The 21899-nt window shown below is 40.9% G+C and overlaps 1 protein-coding gene across 6 annotated transcripts in view; it reads right to left on the bottom strand.

The window, feature by feature from the left end:
• spen (spen family transcriptional repressor) overlaps window positions 1-21564 on the bottom strand; it is a 36372-nt gene extending 14808 nt beyond the window's left edge. The window contains exons 1-4 of one of the 6 annotated variants that reach the window (XM_072702393.1): window positions 21227-21564; window positions 16175-16495; window positions 6573-7193; window positions 196-356 (exon numbers count right to left, since the gene is read on the bottom strand). In XM_072702393.1, coding sequence (XP_072558494.1) covers window positions 196-356; window positions 6573-7193; window positions 16175-16495; window positions 21227-21309 — 1186 coding nt within the window. In that variant the 5' untranslated portion in view covers window positions 21310-21564. Of the gene's footprint in view, window positions 1-195; window positions 357-2600; window positions 2925-6572; window positions 7194-16174; window positions 16496-21226 lie in introns of those variants that run through there. The other 5 variants (XM_072702394.1, XM_072702395.1, XM_072702398.1 and 2 more) reach the window with 5 other exon arrangements.
• Between the last annotated feature and the right edge of the window lie 335 nt (window positions 21565-21899).

Raw genomic sequence — 21899 nt, 5'->3', positions numbered from 1 at the left:
AAGCATTCAGAACAGCACTGACGATCGCCAACCACTCTGGCACCTCAACACAGAGCTAATACAGTCTAACTCCAACTAATTCATAATTAACTAATTTATATTGTGCCAAAGTACCATGAAGTGGAAAAGGCACAAAGCAATGTAATGTCTGCCAAAAACAACCATATAGCACAGCACAGGAGGGCATGAACTCACCTGTGGAGCGCACAGGAAGGTTCTGGACCTTTATGCCAAAACTTTTGCGTGGCTCATCCTTTTCGAGGGCTGATGGGGGCGGCGCAGAGGGGGCAGGCACTGCAGCCGATTGCACAGATCGTGCCGGAGACTCATCACTGGAGCTGCTGCTGGAATCGCTGCTGTCAAAGACGAGTAAAGACCACTAAGAGGGAGTAGGATAGTCTGCACATACACAGGACATACGTCATCAGGCCTACGCACCAACATATGCATTCCAATATGCAGATTCACAGGGAGGTGGGGGATTGGCATCTACACAGGCTACAAGGTCCAAGTCAGGGAAGCACCAAGGATGAGGTGCCAGAGCACAGCAGGATTCAAACTCCAATCCCAGTGAGGCAGCAGTGCTACCTGTGTCACTGTGTCACTGCTTCAGAAGTGCTACCTGTGTCACTGTGTCACTGCTTCAGAAGTGCTACCTGTGTCACTGTGTCACTGCTTCTGCAGTGGTACCTGTGTCACTGCTTCAGAAGTGCTACCTGTGTCACTGCTTCAGAAGTGCTACCTGTGTCACTGTGTCACTGCTTCAGAAGTGCTACCTGTGTCACTGCTTCAGAAGTGCTACCTGTGTCACTGCTTCAGAAGTGCTACCTGTGTCACTGTGTCACTGCTTCAGAAGTGCAATACACATGTATTCACTGGTCAATAAGACTATCCAATATTCCACAAATTTATCGAAGGTCAACATACCGCTAAAGCACCAATAATGTCTCTTTAACCATTTCTGATGAAAAAAGGAACTCTCTCGCTGGAGAAAATGCTGAAAAGCTATGCTGCCTGCATTATAATTTAGGATTAACCTGGGATTATTAGTAAATTCAGTCTAAGGTTGAGTTGTGACAGAATGCATGTGTAGATCTATTTGGTTAAGACCAAAGGTAATGCATTTTACCATAGTTTTATTTACAGCAGTTAGATACAAGCAACATGAAAGGCAGACAGCTACAGTCAGATGTGGATTTCACCAGATAACCAACCCAAAGTCTATATCTATGCTACATTTCCTAAACAGAATGAAACAGAAAAGGGGGAGGGAAAAGGCAAGGCAGGCACCAAACGAATGAAAACAAAGGGCATCTTACTGTATGAACGGGGGTTTAATGCAACCAACAAACAGCAAAACCTGAATATACAATAGCAAAGCTATCAAAATCCAGAGAAGGTTAGGCTGGCTCAGAGCCTGTAAGCATACAAAGTCATAGGTCAGCTGGGATTTCAAATATTACATTATACTATACATACTAAACAAAGGAGAAAACTCATTTTTTTAACATAATTAATTTGTGAGGTGTGATTGTTATACTTATAAATTGCTCTTTTTAAGAGTTCATCATTATGAGCAGTGATGTTTATGTTTTGAAGTTTGTGGCTACATATGAGTTGCATTGTTTTTTATTTGTATTTTATATATATATAATATTAATTTTGTATATATTATTGTGAAGTTGTTTATGAGAGTTGGAGAAATTGGTATAATCATATCAGTCAGTAAAGCACTGTTTCACTGCAACTACTGATGTCTGCTTAATTTTGTCTATAAAATTATACTGGCCGATATTAAAAGATAGGAATTTTTAGGTCTTTAAAATCTTCAAAAATTTTCATATGGGTCACATCCTAGTATAAACTCATACACCCATAAATATGCTGATGCACATGCTATTTTTTCATAGGTAAGACCAAAGAATATCCTTCAAGAGCAGTATTTCAGCAGCAAACACATCTTGCCTGTAATTCCATGTTTAGCCTTAGAGTGGCACCCTCACATTGTTTTTCATGTGCAGTTAAACGGAAAGCAATTTCATATTGAGCTATACTGGTGGAAGGTTAACAATATCCAATCACAGACATTAAGCTGACGCACATGATCCTGGCACAGGCAACGGATCTCATCGGAATCAACTGATGTTCCTAGAACACTTGTGTTACATGGTTACATTAACATCGGCTTTCTAAGAAGTAAACAATGGATACTTAATTCCACAAAAACAATATGATGTCCTTCAAAAACTTTAACACTAGGCTCAGCAGTACTGTGCAGGTAGATACTAGTGTAACCACTAGGAATTTAACTCCTAAACTCTTCAATTACCGCTTTGGTGATGTGTACCACAGAAGGACTGTTATCCTGTTAATTTACTCAGTGGTAATAGAAGACCCCTCATTCCCAAAGACGCTACAAAACCCGCTGCTGTATGGCTAGCTTGTTAGCACAGAAGCTGTGATTCCCCTTTTACTTTCACTTTTGCTTCTACCGTGCATGGGCTCCAGCTGGAATAAAAGCTCATCACAGGCCCCCTTCTGCTCTCTGCACCCACAAGCTCAGCGAGGGCACAATATTCTCTCCCTCTGGCTGCTCGTACAATTTTTCCATGCTCCTTCACTCCCTCTTGCATCGATTTCCAGGTAAAATCTGTCCGTCCTTCTCCAAACCACACATCCAGGGTACTGCTCCCATACCTATCTTCTGCTCTACCCCTCTCCTCCATCTACAGCCTGCACCATCCTTCGTCTTTGTTTTGCCATCGGTCTCGTGATGAATCTCAGAAACATCAGACTGTGGCTATTTTCTTATCGGCACAGTAGTGTTGTGATCCTGCCACGAAGGATGCAGTGATTGCCCTGGGTTTCCTTCTTTTTACCCCACCGATACAGTAAGCTCTTTATCCCTCCTAAGCAGACTCCTCACCTACCCACCCACCCCCCCCCAAAACCCCACCGCACCCCGACACAGCCTGTGGAATAGGACGGACTGCCTGCAGTGTCTGGGCTGTGGGAGTGGGCAAGAAGCCAGTGGTGGCCAGAAATTTCCAGTTCGAACTGGATCACACGGAGGGGGGGGGGACACATACCCACCCACTCGCACACACAGAGGGGGTGGGCAATGAGAAAAATACATGAGGCGTCTCTGAAAACTCCCTAGAGCACTTTCATCCAATATGTCAGAACAGGAGAAATGGCAACGAGCCGCATGAAGAAACCCATTTCAAAAGGTCCGTACAGCAGTGAGAGGAGAAGCTCACCAAGTTTCCTGGTACAACACCTGAAGCATACTTTATATTTTTTGGACAATAAATATGTTTTTAAAATCTTCAACAATATTGCTATACATTCATATCCTATCATTTTGCTAAACATTACTTTAGGAGAAATCCATTACAGTATGGTGTTGTTTGTCCACAGGCCAATATTAACTACTGAATTTTTTCACGAGGCACAACCTCAAATGCACACAGTTTAAAGAACAAAAATGCAATTCTGAATAGAAAATGCTAGGTAATGTTGGCTGAACACTGTACAGAATCATACAGGACTACACCATGGATAGATTTATGGTTCTTAACCACAAAGATTTATGTTTCTTAACCACAAATTCACAGACGTAATGGTAATTGCTGGTATGTGAAAAGCTTTAACCGTTCTTCTTAAGCAGGTTAGTCAGATTTTAAGTGATGAACAGTAGCTTTTTAAAACAACCACAGGAAACAAATATATTGCGCTTTCTCATTTATATTTAATCCCTGCTTTTTTAGATAAATAAAAAACAGAAAATACACCATGGACATTGTTCATAATACTGATTAACTGCAAAGGCAGATTTAACATTAGGTACCTGAGCTGACGAAAGGAGTTGTCCAGGAGTGGGGGCTTGTTAGAGATAACGAGGCTTTTAGCTATTCAGCCCCAAAATACTGTAGAGCATCTCTGAATGGAGGTCCGAAGCTCCTGGTTTTGTTTGAGTTTGTAACATGCATTTGTAATTATTTATGACTCAGTCATAATGTTGTAAAAAAAACTAAAAATGTAGCTTCATGTGTTCACTTAAGAAACAGAAAAATAAAAATGTGCTCTGATATTCACTGTTCTGAGTCAAGGCTCTAGAAGCCAATTAAGTCTCTGTTAAATGTCTGGAAAGCATACGTTTTAGAATATCTATTTTTTTTTAACACACACCAATGAGCTAAAATGTTATGATTGCCCCCATTCATTTCCATTTCCCAAACTGCTTATCCTGTTCAGGGTCGCGGGGGGGCTGGGGTCTGTCCCGGAGGCTATGGGTGCAAGACAGGGAGCAACCCAGTCTGGTGTGCCACTCCATAGCAGGGCACACTCACACTCACACTAACTCACACTCACACACACACTCACACACACACACACACACAAGTTGGTGCACCTATCTAAATGGGGACCGTCCATTCATTTCTATGGGAAAAACCCTAATCCCAATCACAACACCCTTAACCTCTACCCATCCCTAACCTTAACCATAAATAACAAATCAAAATACAAGACTTTTGGCATTTTTACTTTTTTGATTGCATACACAGATATTTATAAAATTGAGGTTATCCAAATGGGGACCTCAAAAGACGTCCTCAAATGTTATCTATGCAAACCCCCCCCCACCCACACACACACACACACACACACACACACACGGGTGATTTGGTAGCTTCAGTTGGTCTCAGCATGTTTTTGGACTGTGGAGGAGGGGGGGGCTGGAGTACCTGGATGGAAACCCCACGGCAACATGGGAAGAACATGCAAACCCTACACACATGGAACCCAGGCACAGACTCGATCCCACATCCCAGAAGTGTCAGGCAACAGTGCTAACCACTGCACCACCACGGTGCCTCTGCGACCAGCCCCCTGTGAAGCAAATAATGTTGAATATCTCACAAAAACACTGCATGTCAAAGCCTGGGGTATGTTAGACAGGAAAGTAACATTCAGTATATTCATAGTCAACGTGTTGATAAGGCTTGATGGACTGTGTGCCGTGACACATCACCCCCCCTGATCAATAACAGCCCAGATATTGTTTTGCCGCAAAAAGAACGTTCTAGTTTAAAAAAAAGTTACCACACATAATAAACTAAAATTTGACAAACACTAATCAGAAATTAAAATTCTTAGATCAAATATCTGGCCAAATGGTGAATAACAGTAAAGGTATGACCATAATACAGAACTGCAGTAAAAAACAAAACAAAACAAAAAAAATGCGGCATTCATGGTGTCTTCCCTCGTCAGTTCAGCTAAAAGCTCACTATGCAAACAACATCAGTAAGCAAATGCAGTTTGCATGTTAGCAGTCATATCCCTCGATGCTAGCTTACACCATGAGTACTGGAGACTTACTGCTGCGGATGAATGCAAACTGCACCAAAAACCTGGACCATAAAACCAGCCAGTACCATACTGTCCTAATTACAAATATTGCAACAATCATCTGCTTTTCATCCAGACTTAGAATCTGTGATGCTGAGTAGTTATCCTTGTTCAAATATTGCAGTCGACAGAATGAATAGCTTATAGTAGTAAACCAAACATCAATTAACATACAACAAAAGCCAGTTCTTCTGCAGAAATGCTATGAAAATCAAATTGCAAATCCCTTCACAGCAGGGTCCGTCTGCAGCATCAGAAACTATTGTTTTGCTGAACCTGATGCATAAACGCACATGTATGCACATAATCTCTGCAGGAACACTTCACTTCACTGCACTGTCCTGTCCAGGTAACAAGCAAAAGCCAAATATCCTCTAGGTTCTTGTAAAAACCCAAAACACCCTGAAATATTGTAAAAAAAAAAAAAAAAAGCCTAACAAGTTGACAGATAACCTTTCATATTTAAAGTTCCATCAAAAAATATTTCTTAAGAATATTGACACCAACGATCTGTGACTCTGCTTCAATCTAATGTTCTTGTCTTGAGCAGAGCAGCACTAATGCAATCAACCTCTGGCTAAATACAACATGGAACACTGAGAGCTATGGGGGGCACATGCAGTAGTAATCACTGCCACATGTAAGGCAAACTGTACTGGAGTGCAGCCCAGCAGCAATATGCTAACTGACAAGTCAGGTCCTGAGCCTACAGAAACACAGACCTCATGATAAATGGGCCCAGGCTTGATGACCTGAGAGGCGGTAATATTCATCAGAGTAATGGGAAAAAACGTGACCGATTCTTCATTTCCGCCCTTTATAACACACTATGCACTATATTCCTTACTGCTGCTTTTTTTTATAAACTTATGAAAGAATTTTAATAATCACTCACTAGATTAAATATTACAGGGTCACAGCCATTCGTCTTAATGTCAAAAATCATATTTAATTCTAAATTTAGAGTCCGTGTGTTTATCAACATTCTTGGATATTTAATCATTTCTGACTATTATTCATGTGACAAAACAGAAGTCAGACTCGTCAGAACAATGAATGGCATGGCAGCTAGATGTGGGGGATGTGAAATGATATCTGACAGATGACAGTATCCCAGCATCCTCAGCACTGAAGCCCCTTTCAGGGGTGTCACATACCTGCCGCTGCTGCTGCTGCTGGTGCTGCTGACGGAGTCCGAGCTGGACGACCGGCTGCCGGAGGCGGACCCGCTGGGGGAGCGGGGGGGGCGCGCCGCCTGGCTGGCCAGCCGCTGTGGGGAGGGGTTCAGCGACTGCGAGGAGTGCGGCGAGCGGCTGCGGCTGTGCTGGTACACGCGATCTCCACGGCGCCCTCTTTCTTCACGATACAGGTCACGGTGAACCACACTGGCCAGAGTAAAGGGTTCGCGAGGCCGAGCCTCGTAGCGCGGCTCCGGCGTCTCGAAGCGGCCAGGACTGCGGCCGCGCGAGCCGTAATAACCCACCGGCACGGACGCAGACCCGCTTACTCCTCCGCCGGCGCCGCTCCCACCTCCGCCAGCATTGCCACCGCCGGCCCCCGTTCCTCCAGCCCCCGGGCCAACCGCACTGGAGACCCCGCCCCCACCACCACCTGAGCCAGAGCCGGAGGCAACTCCGGCCAGCGCGCGCTCCCGCGGGTCACGGTAATAGTCTGTATCGTAGTGTCGCGGTCGCTCGAAACCACCGCCTCCGCCGCCACCTCGTTCGTGGTGTCCATAGGCACTGTGATCATAGGCACGATCCCGACTGTCGGAGGTCCTGGGAGACACAAGGGGAGGGTCAGGAGACGGAGGGAGGAGAGAGGAACAATCCCATTACTGCCAGCTTAGCTAGAAACCACATCCCACCTACTAAAGTGGCATAATGCTAGACTGTCTAATCAAACATACATGCCTACATACATATCTATTACATTTTATACAACACATATAAAATACAGATTATAACACCATCAATACACATGCACTAGGGTAAAGGACAATATACAAAATAAGACAAGAAAGGCCATTTACTGCTCTAAAGAATGTAACTTTGGCTTTATTGTTCAAAAGTGTTTTGTGCCATAGTAGTGTGAACAAGCACAGCAAAACCTAGACTAATGCAGCAATATCTGTAGGAGTGCCCAGCAATAAATACTTTATATTTCAGTATATGTTACTGGACATTATTCTAGTGATACAAGCTAAAAAGTAATATAAGAAAATGATACAAATGCAAAATAAATCTCCAGTTACAGAAATGCAAGCCAACTTAGTGTTGAACAGGATGTATCTGCTTTACCCCTGAAGAAGCCGTATTTTACCTACATACACTGTGATAAAAAATATATATAATAAATAACATTATTGACTGGAAATAATTCCCTCTTGCTGGTTTTTCCTAAGCATTTCAAATGATATGTTTCTCTTCCATAGTTTATGTTAATTTACACACTGAACAGAAGTTCCACCAAGTTACAGTTTAGCACTTATACAGCCTTTATCTACAATGTCCATCCATCCATCCATCCATTTCCTGTAACCACTTGTCCTATTCAGGGTTGTGGGGGACTGGAGACTATCCTGGCGGCTACGAGTACAAGGCAGGGAACAACCCAGGATGGGGCACCAACCCATCACAGGGCACAATCACACAGCATTCATACACACATGCACACGTATGACATGTTTTTGGGCCGTGGGGGGGAGGGACACGAGTACCCAGCGGAAACCCCACGACGATGTGGGGAGAACATGTAAACTGCACATCCATGGAGCCAAGAGGAAGACTCTTGGTCCCAGAGGTGTGAAGCAAAAGTGCTAACCACTGCACCACCGGATAATCTACAATGGATGTTGATTGTAATTACTGTCCCTATATCAATAATAGCATAATCTACTGATTAATCTGATGGTTCATTGAGTAATCATTTATATATAATATAATATAATATAATATAATATATACATTACAATTAGCGAGGAAGGAACCAACCAACCATTGCCATTACAGAATGGTAATTAATCAATGAAAAATGTTAAATAAATGACAAAACACTACGCGGTTTGCAGTACATGCATATGCAATTGTCGCAAGGACTGCGATAGTAAACTGGATTGGGATTAGTATTTAAGTCTACATACCGTCATACTGGCCAGGCATTATATGGAGGTGTACAGTATTTTGACAGTATTTTGAAAAGCAATCTTAGAAATGGTAAGATTTGCTGAATGGAGATCAATAGGTTTTGATAAAACATTTTTACCCTTCATAGGACAAAATTTGGCAGGTTTTACAATTTTAATGATTGTTCCTTTTCAAAATGATCTAGCATTTGTTTATAAGTCAGTGTAATGTTTATCCCCACTGCTTTGCATGAGTTCTGCATGCGCTCAAGACAATTATAATCATTCTCTTCCTTGCTGCTGGACCCACTCATAGACCTTACGGCACATTTGTGAGAAATTTAACAGAAATGAGTGAGGAGGAGAAAAGTGAACAAAAACTGGTGACCAAAAGACATCTGTCTTCCGCTGAATGGAAATATTTTAAATTCTATAGAGAAGAAATTCAGCAAAACCCTGTGATTTGCTGGCACAGCCTTGTCAACACAACTCACAGCAACATCACCAGCGTATATTACAGACTCTACTGGTAGATCATAACAGGTTCTATTTGGCTGTTTTTATTTACGGTAAATTTCCACCTCATTTTTTACAATAAATATCACAATATTTATTGCAAAAAAAATCACATTGCGATATTTGAAATTTTTCCAATATCGTGCAGCCCTGAACACTACCGAGGTTATAAAAACATGATACATCATAGGTTCAAGTTACAGTGATTACAGCTGAACAAACTTGTCTGCCTTATATTAGTTATCGAGTCCAAGTACACGTTTGTACGTTCACACCGGAGCTGCTAGAGAAGTGTCCAAAAATGAGTGCACAGTACTAGCTGGTTGTGTAACCTTGGCCTTTTTATTTATTTCATCTCAAATCATCCCAAAGGGGTCCAGTGTGATGACTATGTCATCACTTTTTACATTCCCTCCTCTTCCTTCTCCATCAAATAATTGTAACAGGATATTTACGATGAGTAAATTGCTTGACGTTTAACCAAAAATGATAAAGTATAGGTTGTTCAAAAACTTTTGACTAGCAATGTATTACGATAATTTTCTACTTTTCGGAACATATTTATTTCAAATGAGAAACTCTCATTGAGCCCCAAGACAGAAATACGACTGTGAACTTAGATTGGCCTTAAAATGGTTTAAAAAATGGTTTAAAGGGTCTAACATCAATATTCCTGTTTAAGAACCAGCCATCAATCCACTCTCTACAGCCATTGATCCTATTCAGGGTCAAGAGTCTATGGGTATAAAGCAGGGAAGAACCAAGGATGGGGTACCAACACACTGTAGGGCGCACACATCACTTTCAGTATGGTAGCTCAAATGAACCTTAGCATGTTTTTGGACTGGGGGGAGAACCGGAGCACCCAAAGGACACTCCACACACATGGAGGCATGGTGGAGACTGATGGTTGAGGTGTGAGGGAAGAGCGCTAACTACTGCGGAGCCGCATCTCCCCCATGCTAAGCCAACGAAGCCTAAATGACACTTCCTTCTTTCAGCAACACCTAACACCCCCCCCGGCAGAACCTCAGAGAAAAAGCCTGTTGGGAATATAGTGAATTAGTTACACATGCTTATCATTACTCTATATAGATTGTTCAGCAAAGTAAGCTACTAAATCAAAAAATGAAATGGCCGAAAGGCGACAATGTTTAAAAGGACATTATGTAATTTATAGCCTAACACTCAACAAGGTTTTTTATATAGTTATAAAGCACATACAGCACTTACACTTACATGAAGCATAATGTTGTACTGAATTTTGAGTGTAATATTGATAGAATTAATGATCATCAGGAGTGCAGTATAACTGCACATTTAACTTGCTGATACTGTTTACCTATTATATTCTTAAAAACTGCATATGCCTTGAGACCTACACCATGCCAAAACGTATGAGGTGGGGACTGTTGCAAAAAAACGAAAATGTAGCATTTTGTATTAGCTGTAGATACAGTAAAATAATAGACATACGTTTAGAAACATTTATATGGGTGTCAAAGTCCTCCTTTTATATTTTTAGCAAAATATACTGGAAATGCAACATGGGATGGAAGGACAGAAGAATTCTAACACTATCCAAAAAACTTATCTGATACCAGTTAAATTCACTTTCACACCAAAGTTCCAGAACCCGATCCCGGTTTACAAGTTCCTGGGCTGTCTCGACTTGGAACTTTTGTAGCTCCTGGCCATTTTTGTGTGTAGCTTTCACACGACACAACAGGAACTGGGACCTTTATGCTAAATAAGCATGGGAGAGGCAAAAAGCTCATAGGTTAAACTTCGCACAATTTCATGCAAAACTACACGGCCACACCAAAACAACGGAAGATAAATAAGTTGTTTTGTTAGTTATTGGGGGAACCGATTGCAATGAAAATGGGACGCAGCTCTTTGTTTATATTTTACTTATATCACCCATGACATGTTCAGGATTGTTATTAAATCTAGCCAAATGATTGATGTTTCATTTTCCACAAAATAAGAAAACGTTGTAATGTGATCCCGCTAATAAGCGCTGGCAAGTTTCACCACAGGCACCAGTGATATTAGACAAAAGCATATTGCTTATTGATCAAATTTTATGGAAACACAAACAAAAAAAATATTAAGTGATGCATTGAATCTAATTAAGGTACAAAAATAATTCCATCTGACAAACTTTTTGCTCTGCTACATTTCTTTCTGCCCTTCTGCATAACTTCCGAGTTAGAGCCGGTGCTTGTGGTGAAGCAATTACTGTACCTAGTCTGGAGTTGGTACTAAAAAGGGTTCTGGAACTGCCTCTGAGGAACTACAATCAGGCCGAGATCCTGCCGTATGAACACGCAAAAAAGTCCCTGGTTCCTGAAAAAGGTTCAGGTTCCAGAAAAAAATTCTGGCAGTGTGAAAGCACCTTATATTTTCCCTTCAGAAGCTCTAAACAAGAGGTAGTCAGCCTTAAGACTCAAAGAAACTGCATTTACCTCTTGTGGAATCACAAAATGACACAATAGAAGAAGTTTGTTTCTCCACTGCCATCCTTCAGTTAACACAGCCTCATAGCAGCTTGGCTAATAGCAGGAACCATTCGGCCGGGGACTACCTTCACATTTTTATTTAGCAGATGCTTTTATTCAAAGCGACATACAAAAGCAGGGTCAACCAGACCCTGGAGCAACTGGCGTTTAAGGGCCTTGCTCAGGAGACCAAGCATAAACCCAGTCTGCCAATGCAGGGATCTGAGCCAGTGACCACCTGATCACAGGCACAGTGCTCCAGTCCACTGACCACACATGACCCCCACTTTTACCAGTTTACTTCCAGTTTACTGTTGAATCCTGTTGAGTGCTTCACTGTTCACTGGATTTTTTTCAGAACAGTGGTTTTCAGTGAATATAAAAGACATTACTGGATGCCGTTGGAACAACAACAGAGTATTCCCCAGATGTGACCCAACACCCTCCCCCAATGTAATCCCTACTCCTCCCATACCCCCCAACCACTGAAATCCCTATCCCCCTGACATATGCTTCCCACCTCTCAAAAAATCTTTATTAAAATCCCAACCTTTCTCAATGTAATCATATTCACCAGATCTGCATCTGTGGCTGAACATAATTAGACAGGGGGCTGAGCAGGGGGTCCCCCGCAATAAATTTCACAAACCAGCTCACAGATTGTTACAGATAAATTTCAGTGGGTGTGAGGGAGGGAGTGGCAATGAAAAAAAAATGTATATACTTTTTACCCCCGCGACTCAGAAGGATAATGATGGAAAATGGATGGATGGATGGATGGATATATACTTTTTATAAACTTCACAAAATCAGTTTGAGAACAAATGACCTACACAGTGTTCATGGGAAGTTTGAAAAACATCCATTAAATATTAAATATGGGTATCGCAAAACCCAAAAATATCGCAATTTGATGTTTTTCAATATCGTTCAGTCTTCATGTTCATTTTTTGGGAAGGGGGGGATCTGTCAATATCGTTTGACTTATCACATTTACAAGGCCAAATGTCATCTGCAGCCACTCTTCCGTTTGCTGCCACTAAGTGGCACTGCTTCAATTTTACAGTGATTTTTTTAGGGCAAAGTTTGAAAATTATCTTTCAAATACTTCTTCAGTTATGGTGCTAACATGTGAAAACTGCCACATTCTTTGCTATCACTATGCACTGTGCTTCAATTTTGGGACAATATGACTCAAGATTTCATCAGTTCCAGTGCTCCACCCATAAAATGCATCTGCAAAGCTTGAAAAAAAAATCCATCAAATACTTTTTGAGTTATTACTCTAGCTAGAAAATTTCTGCAGCGGCAGCAGAGGACTGGTCCCAAAACCATACAGTTTAATTAATCCAATATTTAGAAAATAAGTACAATTATTTCTCATGGTAAACATTAGAATCTTATTCCAGATAGTGGGGCTTAAGTCTTTATCAACACCTCTACAGCTATACTATATTTAATTTATTAAGCATACATCTTATTTGTTTTAGTAAAGTTATGTCAATGGAACAAAACTAGGTTAGTAGCCTAGTTCTAGTAGATAATCCAGATCTAATTTAGCTAATTCTGTAAGAATTGTTTTGTTTAGCATAAAACATTTTTGCTTGCCTGGAAGCAGAATAGTGGACAAATTGGTGGATGAACGTCTCAGAACAGCCTTAACGTATTGATCAGAGAACACCAACATTAATGACTATCACTAGTATAAATGTACAGAAAAACTTGGAAGAGCCTAACAAACTTGAGAGACACTGAACTCAACCCCAAACATCTAATGTAAACATATTAAAATTGCCAGCCTGCTTCTTTCACTGTCAGTAGATGAGTGTTTAGTGACAGTTACGTCAGTGGACTTATATACATGGACTAGCTGATACTAACATATACCTATTGCTTAACTGGCACCAGACATTATCCAGCTATGTTTAAACTATTATTTTATTATCATTTTTTTACTAAGCGTGCCACTGATTTGACATCTCACTATCATATGTAACTTCCTCAGGAAGAGAAATAAAAGGATGTTGAGGCAATCTCTGTGACCCAGGCGCTAGCGATGGCCCTGAGATTTGCCGAAGTGAAACAGGTTGCATCCTGAGTCTCAGTAGAGCTATCTGACTGCTATCCTGCTCTCATGCTAATCTCAGCCGCCCCCTAACAATGCTGCAACTGCCCCCCCCCCCCCCCACCACCACTCCAGCTGCACAATCCAAAATCTAACGTGCTTACAACCCAAGAGGGAATAATGTACTGCCGCCTTGCAGCAGGGTGCAGATGGAGGCTGTGGAAAACTGGAGCTACCCGTGAATGAGAGAGAGAGGTAAATAACGAGAGGCACTGAAATAGCAAGGACTGCAAGATGGGGACAGTGAGGGAAGCGCATAAGGCAGGCATGTGAGAAGCTGCACTGGACCCTTACAGCCTCTTTCACTGCTACAAGCTACTACTGTTAGTGAGGGAGACAGACAAACGGATAGAAAGAGGGGCAGAGCTGAACAGGGTTAATGAGGGGAGCTAAAATACACAGGGCAGGACATACCAACCTTTTCCAGACAGCAGTAACCCGATTTATAATCCCAAATACAAACTAGGCAGACAGAATTTTGTGAGCAAAAAAAGTAAAATGCAAAAGTAAGATGGACATAAAAATGGAGCAAAAAAGCAAGAAAAGCAAAAAATACAGCTGCCTTTCAACAGTAGTAATCCTCATTTATATGGAAGAGCACTTGTTGCTTGGAGGGGCTGAAACATTAACTAATCCACAAAATGTCAATATGCCATTTTCATTGCTTCTTGGTGAAACTGGGTAAAAATGGAAAACATTTCACAAAATAGCTTTCCAAGAAAATATACAGTTCCAACAAAAAATGTACGGATGTGTATAAATCACTGTATGGGGCAATAAAGGAAGTAAGAAATAAAGAAACGTGAAAAAAAATCATCCACTTTGCAGCTGACGGCCCAAGTCAAGCACATTTACAAATGTACATCGGAGAAAAATATATATTTTGTTTTTAAATCTCAAGTGACAGTTCTTAAGTAACGTCTTCCCAATGACAGCAGTACATCCACCTTCTACCCTCAGCCCAAATATTGCAAACTCCAATAGTGATTAAACAAGCTGCGGCATGTTCCTCCATTTAGCAAAGTAAGCTCCATTCAAAGTTTTTCTACAATCCCCAGGCTGGAAGTGTTGATGGCAGCCATTGTCATACATTATCTCAGTCTGTTACAATAATCCCACCTCAAACTTTTGAATTTTGTCAGGTCCATTTTCTCTGCATTTCACAAATCCAGAGGGATAACATGTCCTTAACAGATCTCAGCGGATTGGCCAAATCTCCACCGTGGCAGTTAGAGAGGACAGGTAGGTTGGATGTACCATGGGCTTTTAGACAGCAAAGATTTTCTCAGTTCTCTATAGTTGAATCCATAGTTCAATATCCTGGTACGTCCAGGAAGAATTTGAGTAATCCAAAGGGAAAAAAAATGTATGGCAGCAGTACCATCCATGGTGAAACAGAGACTTGTTCCTTTTCTGTGATGGTTTCTTCAACCCCACCACAAAAAAAGCACTTCCCAAAAGATTGTTCATTTGTTTTATATGATCCGACTTAGTTCTCCATCTTGTTCTCTTTACCCAGTACTTTCTTAAATTCCACATTTTGTTCTCAAACAATTAAACAGAAATAAACCATAAATAAACCAAAAGGGATTTAAAAATGAAAAATGAGTCATGTGCTCACTTTGTTTTCCTGTCTTTTTTTCTCAATAAAGAAATAAATGGCAAAAGTCACATCATATATTCGTGCCCTCTCACCAGACAAATAATTCCAGAGAGAAACCGCAAACCCACAATACCACTCACATACGCCTGAATATCCTTGAACGGCCAATGAAAATCCAGCTGAGGTATACATATCCTGGGAATATTATCCATGAAAATCCAGACCATGAAGGAACTGAAGGTCACAAGTAACCAGGCCATCATTAAGAGAAGTGCAAAATCGGACCTATTTTTGCTTATCCAATTCATAATTATATACATATATAGATATAAATATGAATTTTGAGTGTTCTGGTTTGAAAACAAAAGAAGCATGATATTAATCCACCATGTGTTGTACTGTACTCCATATCAGGTGATCCCAGAAATGGCCACTGGGGGCTCCCTCCTGCATCCAAACATCCCTGGACACTTACTGTATCCACAACTTGCCCTGGATTTTCCACAAATGTGACATTCAAAGCATCCAGTAAATTTCATGTAGGGAATTCCCAGTAACACAATATACTGCATAAATACTTATATGAATGTACACAACCAATAAATACACAAAGTTGCCTTTTCCACTGTCACACATGCGCAAACATACACATAAATATACACGTATCAAACACATACAGACATGTATGTGTACACACGATGTACATTTCCCCATGACTACTAATCCTTCATCCCAGAGAATTCACAAGGTATCCCTTACACTAAAAATTAGCTTCAATTTGTCTTTCACCTTCGCCTCCCCATTCATCAGTCCCCCAGCCCCCTTCTTGCTTTCAGTTTAACACCCATTCGGCTTCCACTTCCCTCAGGTAATCTTTGTTGACTTACCCATCCAGTCTGCGCTCATAGCGTGCCTCTCTGCTGTGGAGAGATGTCGGGGGACCGTACACTGGCCCCCCTGCCGCCCTCGCAAACCCCGAAACATCCCGACCGCGAGAGCCTATGGATAGGCTATCGTCCAGGCCACGTGCGGCACTCGGGATGGTCCCAGGTTCATTATAGTCGGTGCGCAGATCCCTGTCTCCCATTTTGTTGATGGAGTTATGTGCTTTTTGGGCGCTCTTAATGTCCACAAAATCCACAAAAGCCGCCACGCCGCCCTCTGACCCCCGCTTGGGGAGGACCTTGACACTCTCCACCCTCCCATACCTGTGGAAGAAAAGTGGACACAGAGGCGGTTGACGCATGAACAAAGGAGGAGATGCTGAAAAATGTTTGCCTGACACTAATGATATTTCACAGATCACAGAAACTAGACCAGATTTTTCTAAAATTTGGATAAACATAAAATTTCAATTTTGAGGCGAAATTTAATTTAGTTTCAAAAGGTCCAACTTTAAACAAAAACATTTTTATCATAGTGTAAATTTAAGCTATATGGGATATGTTTTGAAAAAAAAAAAGGTAACTAAGGTTTCACTTTCTAAATGCAGTCATTAAGTTCATAAACTTACATTACAAAAAAGAGAACAGAAAAATAAAACATTAAAACCTTCTACAAGATGGCTAAATAAAGCCATGTGCCATCACTACGAAACTGTTTTGCAAAAAAACAACAAAAAAGTAAAACTTACGATAAAATCCCGTCTCATAGAAAGAAAAATGTTTCTGCTGTTTTATAAAAATGACATCCCCAAATCTCACACTGCCATCACTGAAGATTAGGTCCAGCTATAAAATGTTCTAAGAACAACTGAAAAGCACCAATTAATGATACCAATAGCAATGAACATTACAGCTACAGGAACTTCAGCATCAAGCATCAAAGTCCTATCAAAAGCCAGTACTTTGTTATCTCCAAAGGTAAGCAAGAGATTGCAGTTGTATTCTTCTTCTAAACCCAACAGGTATGGAGGCAGTGCCACCGTCCAATGATATCATTTAAATAAAAGATTACATCAGCATTTCCCATCCATGATTCTAACTAAGAGTCTGAGGCAGCCGAATGACAAACAACAGACTCTTGGGTAGAGAAAGTGCATTGAGACTGACTTTGGTCAAAAGACACAGTTATGCTGTCATATAGATCATGCAGGGGCTAAGGAACTGGTCAAATGAACTGGGCTCTGTTCATGGCAAGATGGTGCCAATATTGCACAACAGAGCTGTCTGGCATTTTAACCAAATGAATCTCAGAGTATTTCTTACACAAAAGATTTACCATGATGCCAGCACCAGAGAAAATGGGTACGATATGGAGCTTTAGAAACAATATGGAGCTTTAGAAACAGTCCAGTTTTATAAGCAATTTGTCATAACAGTCATGTACATTTATGCAGCTTGCCAGCTAATGTGTTCATAATATAGGGTTATCTACTTATCTGTTGGTCTTTAATGGACCGAACAATTTATTTGGATCTAGACAACCAGATTTTATTACTACATATATGCCCACAGGAAGTCAGTAATTTGAAGGAGCATTTAACTAAAAATACTACACACACACACACACACACACACACACTACAAATACACAGGACAAAGGGTTAATATGGTACCTTGCATTTTGTCAAACAACTTCACTAAGCAACAGTAACCAAGCAACTAGAGGCAAAACGCCAACACTAAGGATATTAAGAACATAGAATCAGAAATTTGAATATGTGTATTATATACACATCTAAAAAAGAGATTTTATTGTACTGTAAGTAGGCTTATTGATCCATGTACATCTACACTAAAATAATAATAATTTCATTTTAAACAGATGCCTTGATGTATGGCTATTGCTTTGGATACCTTGAAAACCATACTTTTAATTTAAGTCAAGCAGTCAGACCATAAGAAGTGTGTCAGAAATCCCCATTCACTATATATTAAAATTGTATCATTATTAATTCGACATGCACTGACTATAAATATAGCCAATTTTGAAGAATAACCTTCATATTTATTATATTCAGTACTACATTAAGTACTTTGTGTTTTTTGCTCAACAAAATGGCCGCATTGCATAATCATGTCTGAAGTGTGTGTGGGTATTAAACCTAGCGGATGCAATGAGGCGCTGGGTCACAATTTTGCCGTTTCGTTTGCGGTTTGTTTTCCCAAAGCTGACCGGTTCCCACACTGACTTGACGATCCTCGACGCCATTTTCTAAGCCCATTCACACTGCTTACTCACCATCCCTTCCCCCCACCTCCGACATCTCCCTCCCCTGCATTCTCCTGGCACGCTTTAGCGCTTCCCCAGCCGTCACTTGAGACAGGGCAAAAGCAGCATTTCATTGCGAGACAGCGCAAGTCCACTTAAGTATTACACTCAGTTTTATTACCCCGTTGTGTGCGACTTCCGTAACAATCGTTTAAGACTCAACAAAAAAAATGCATTTATAAAAGCCGTAAACATAAGAGAAGGCGTTGCATCCCAATGACAGCAAGGAATACAGAGACGGAGAATAGCTATAGCTTTCTTCGAAGGATGAGAATACGTTCATTAAATTTAAAATCGCACATTTTTGCAAGCTCCCCCCATATAATCAGATATGACTAGCTAATAGTTCTAATAATTGTATTGCTACAAAATAGCCCTGGAGTCGGGAATCTAGGAATGATGTGCTACTGAATAATCGCATACATACAGTATAACAGATTTTTTTTGTTTAACCTACAAGGTACACCCTATTAAAATCCGTTTTAATGTTTCAGTCCAACTAAAACCAGAATCTCCCTCAGGGTATTTTTTCAGGCGCGTTGCTCACTGCTCTGTCGGTCAGATCAGATTTTTAATAAACCGGTTAATTACGGCATTATATACGGAAATTAGCTGCAATAAAAGGCACCACACATGGCTGTGTCAAACAATATGTGCAATGCTGCAACCCCTTAGTATGTCTTCCCGTCGTCAAAGGCTACGAGTAAAATGAACTTAATGGACATTGCTGGCTACATCGATTATGTCACAAGATATTGCAAAACCAGAAATGTATTTCGTAAGTGCAAGTATCAAATAACAAAAAACAGAGATATATTTAAATAAGCAATCTCTGAATCGCCGTTAGCCTATAAAGTTGCTTTAAGACATCACAGAGCGATCAGTTACATTTTCTCAGTGTAAGTGCTAATCTAACCTACAGAACATTATTCAACCAGGTGTAAAGCGGACGACAATGCTCTTTTATTTAAAAATCTGACGTTTGTTTACAATCGGTTTAAGCCTCGTAATATATTTCACTGATAAACTAATACAACGTTATCGTAATAGCAAACTCATTGATAAAACTCATCTCAAAGCATGTAATTATTAAATACAGAGGTGGGAACATTAAGCAAGGGGAAATTGTACCTATTTGCACAACAATATGCACGACTTTCTTGATCAACATCAAAACAGTAAAGTAGTCCCTTTTAAGACAAACGTACAATTTCGAGCACACATTCCAATGGAATAATTTAATCCGCAAGTCTTTCCTTCCTTCCACATCTCTCAGCATCAGTAATACAACACCAGATCAGACCTCTAAGTTCAGATTTTAAACTAACGACCCTCAATGTTTTCCTTTAACAAAATAAAACTACTGAACATTGCAGTTCACTTTTACTTACGGGCTTTCCCTGACTTAGTGTGGACCCTGCGACTTCCATGCTATATGTGCTTAAGTCTCCAGGTCCGCGGAAACAAGGCATGCAGACAGACCGAGAGTGCTCGCGTTCTGCTATGAATCATAGTATTATTGGGATGTTATACATTTCATTCCGAAGGGGAACGGGTTTTAAGAACCATATCACAGAGTGCACCTGGAGATTTAACGTTGCAACTCTAAGCAATCTGAAATCTTTCAGGATCGTGCTCTGGCGACGTCTACCTGATGCGAGTCTTTTTAAGCAGTCTACATTCATATCTGTAACATAACCAACGACAGATCTTAATAATACAAAGTTCATATCCCCTTAAAGGTAATCAGATCAAAATAATTTCTTCAGTGTGCCACATTTTCCATATCAACAAAGACCAATATACTGCGAGTTAACGATCCTCGCGGTTTCCTCGCCGACTTTGATGACAGTGGTCACCCTTAGGTTGACGGTCGACTACACCTCTGCGATGTATAATTCTCTTTCTGACTGAAAACAAGGCTTCTGTCAGCACCACGTGAATCTACCTAAAGGAACATCAGTAATTTGTTTTAGATGCCTCTCAGAGAAAAGGTCTTGACTCGCTAGCTGTCTGCCTCTTGTAGCTGTTACGACCTGGCAAACTTTGCAAAACGGTACTCAACGTTCAAATCTGGAAATGTCAACAGTAGGAGATAAACATGCAATGGTGAAGTATATGCATACAGTTTAGAATATATGCACACTTCACGTATTTGCAAACAAGATGACCGCGAAACCTCTGCAAATACATGAATAAATGCATATATAATATTTAGTTATCTGACCAGTACAGCGTTTAAACCGTGTTACAGGAGACGCGTCACATGCTGCTTCGTTTCTAATGCAGTTTTCATCCTGGGTCCTCCATATTCAGTACTGAATACAGTATTTATTCCTCACAAATGAGCTGGACAGCTACCTAGTTGTCCCACGTATTCTTCGACAGACCTTTCTGACTAGCAGGCTGTGGGGACTATTAGATGGTTAGTCAACTAGCCTGCATTCAGTCCTCCTTCCCGGTACTGAAATTCGTAAGTGATAAACAACACAAGTACAAAACGTTTAAAATGCATGTAGGTTGGCAACAATCTCTCAATTTTTCTTATTTCTCAAGTCTCCATATTCTGGCAGCTACACATTTCTCACGACGAAGCGAGTAACTAGTCCCCATCCCCACGAAGCGCCAAGAGAAAGGCATCCATGCACAGGAGCTAGCTGCTGGCTGGCTACTCCGTTTTTTCAATCTGATTTTTTTTGTAGCTAACGAGCTAAGCGTTAACTCACCGTTTGAAATGTTCGATAATTTTCTCCTCTCGCACATTTTCAGGTAAATTCCCCACCCATAGGTGTCTGGTTTCCCGGACCATAGTGTGCGTTCGTGTCCCCCGTTCATACAGATACGTTTTATTACGTTTAACTCCTATCCTTTTGTATGTTCTGAGTAAAAAATCAAACACGGAGAGATATGTGTATAGATCATCAACGGCTTGCTGCGACCCGATGCCACCATTAGTGCTCTCGCTATGTGTGTCTGTGTGTGTGTGCCTGTGTGTGTGTGTGTATGTGTGTGTCTGTGTGTGATTCTCCGCTTGCAAGCGGCGTGCTCCCTATGTACGAGAACGCGCTTTGTTCCAGTTCCCGTGCTAGGGCGCGTCCCCGGTAAGAACTATATCTGTATTTTTTAGGATGCGGAAATCTTTCTCATTCGATCACTTACAAGCCTAACACGGCATATACTGTGATATTGGCTAATGCAATTAAAACGTGATTTTCACGTTTTAGACGTGATCTGTCGTTTAATTTGCATCTAAAGAGAAATAATGATTGGATTAGCTACACTATGGAGCAGGGGAGTTTCTAGCTATTGAAAAGATCAGGGGCTAACTCGAGTTTACCTGGGGTTTGACTTTTTTATTTTTGAAGGAGGATAATTGGCATCGGGGCTAAAATACTCTGG

This window comes from Paramormyrops kingsleyae, chromosome 18 (genome assembly GCF_048594095.1).
Source record: "Paramormyrops kingsleyae isolate MSU_618 chromosome 18, PKINGS_0.4, whole genome shotgun sequence".
In the NCBI taxonomy this organism is placed as follows: Eukaryota; Metazoa; Chordata; class Actinopteri; order Osteoglossiformes; family Mormyridae; genus Paramormyrops; species Paramormyrops kingsleyae.
Note: the sequence above shows the minus strand (reverse complement) of the source record. Positions and strands in the feature narration are given on the sequence as shown.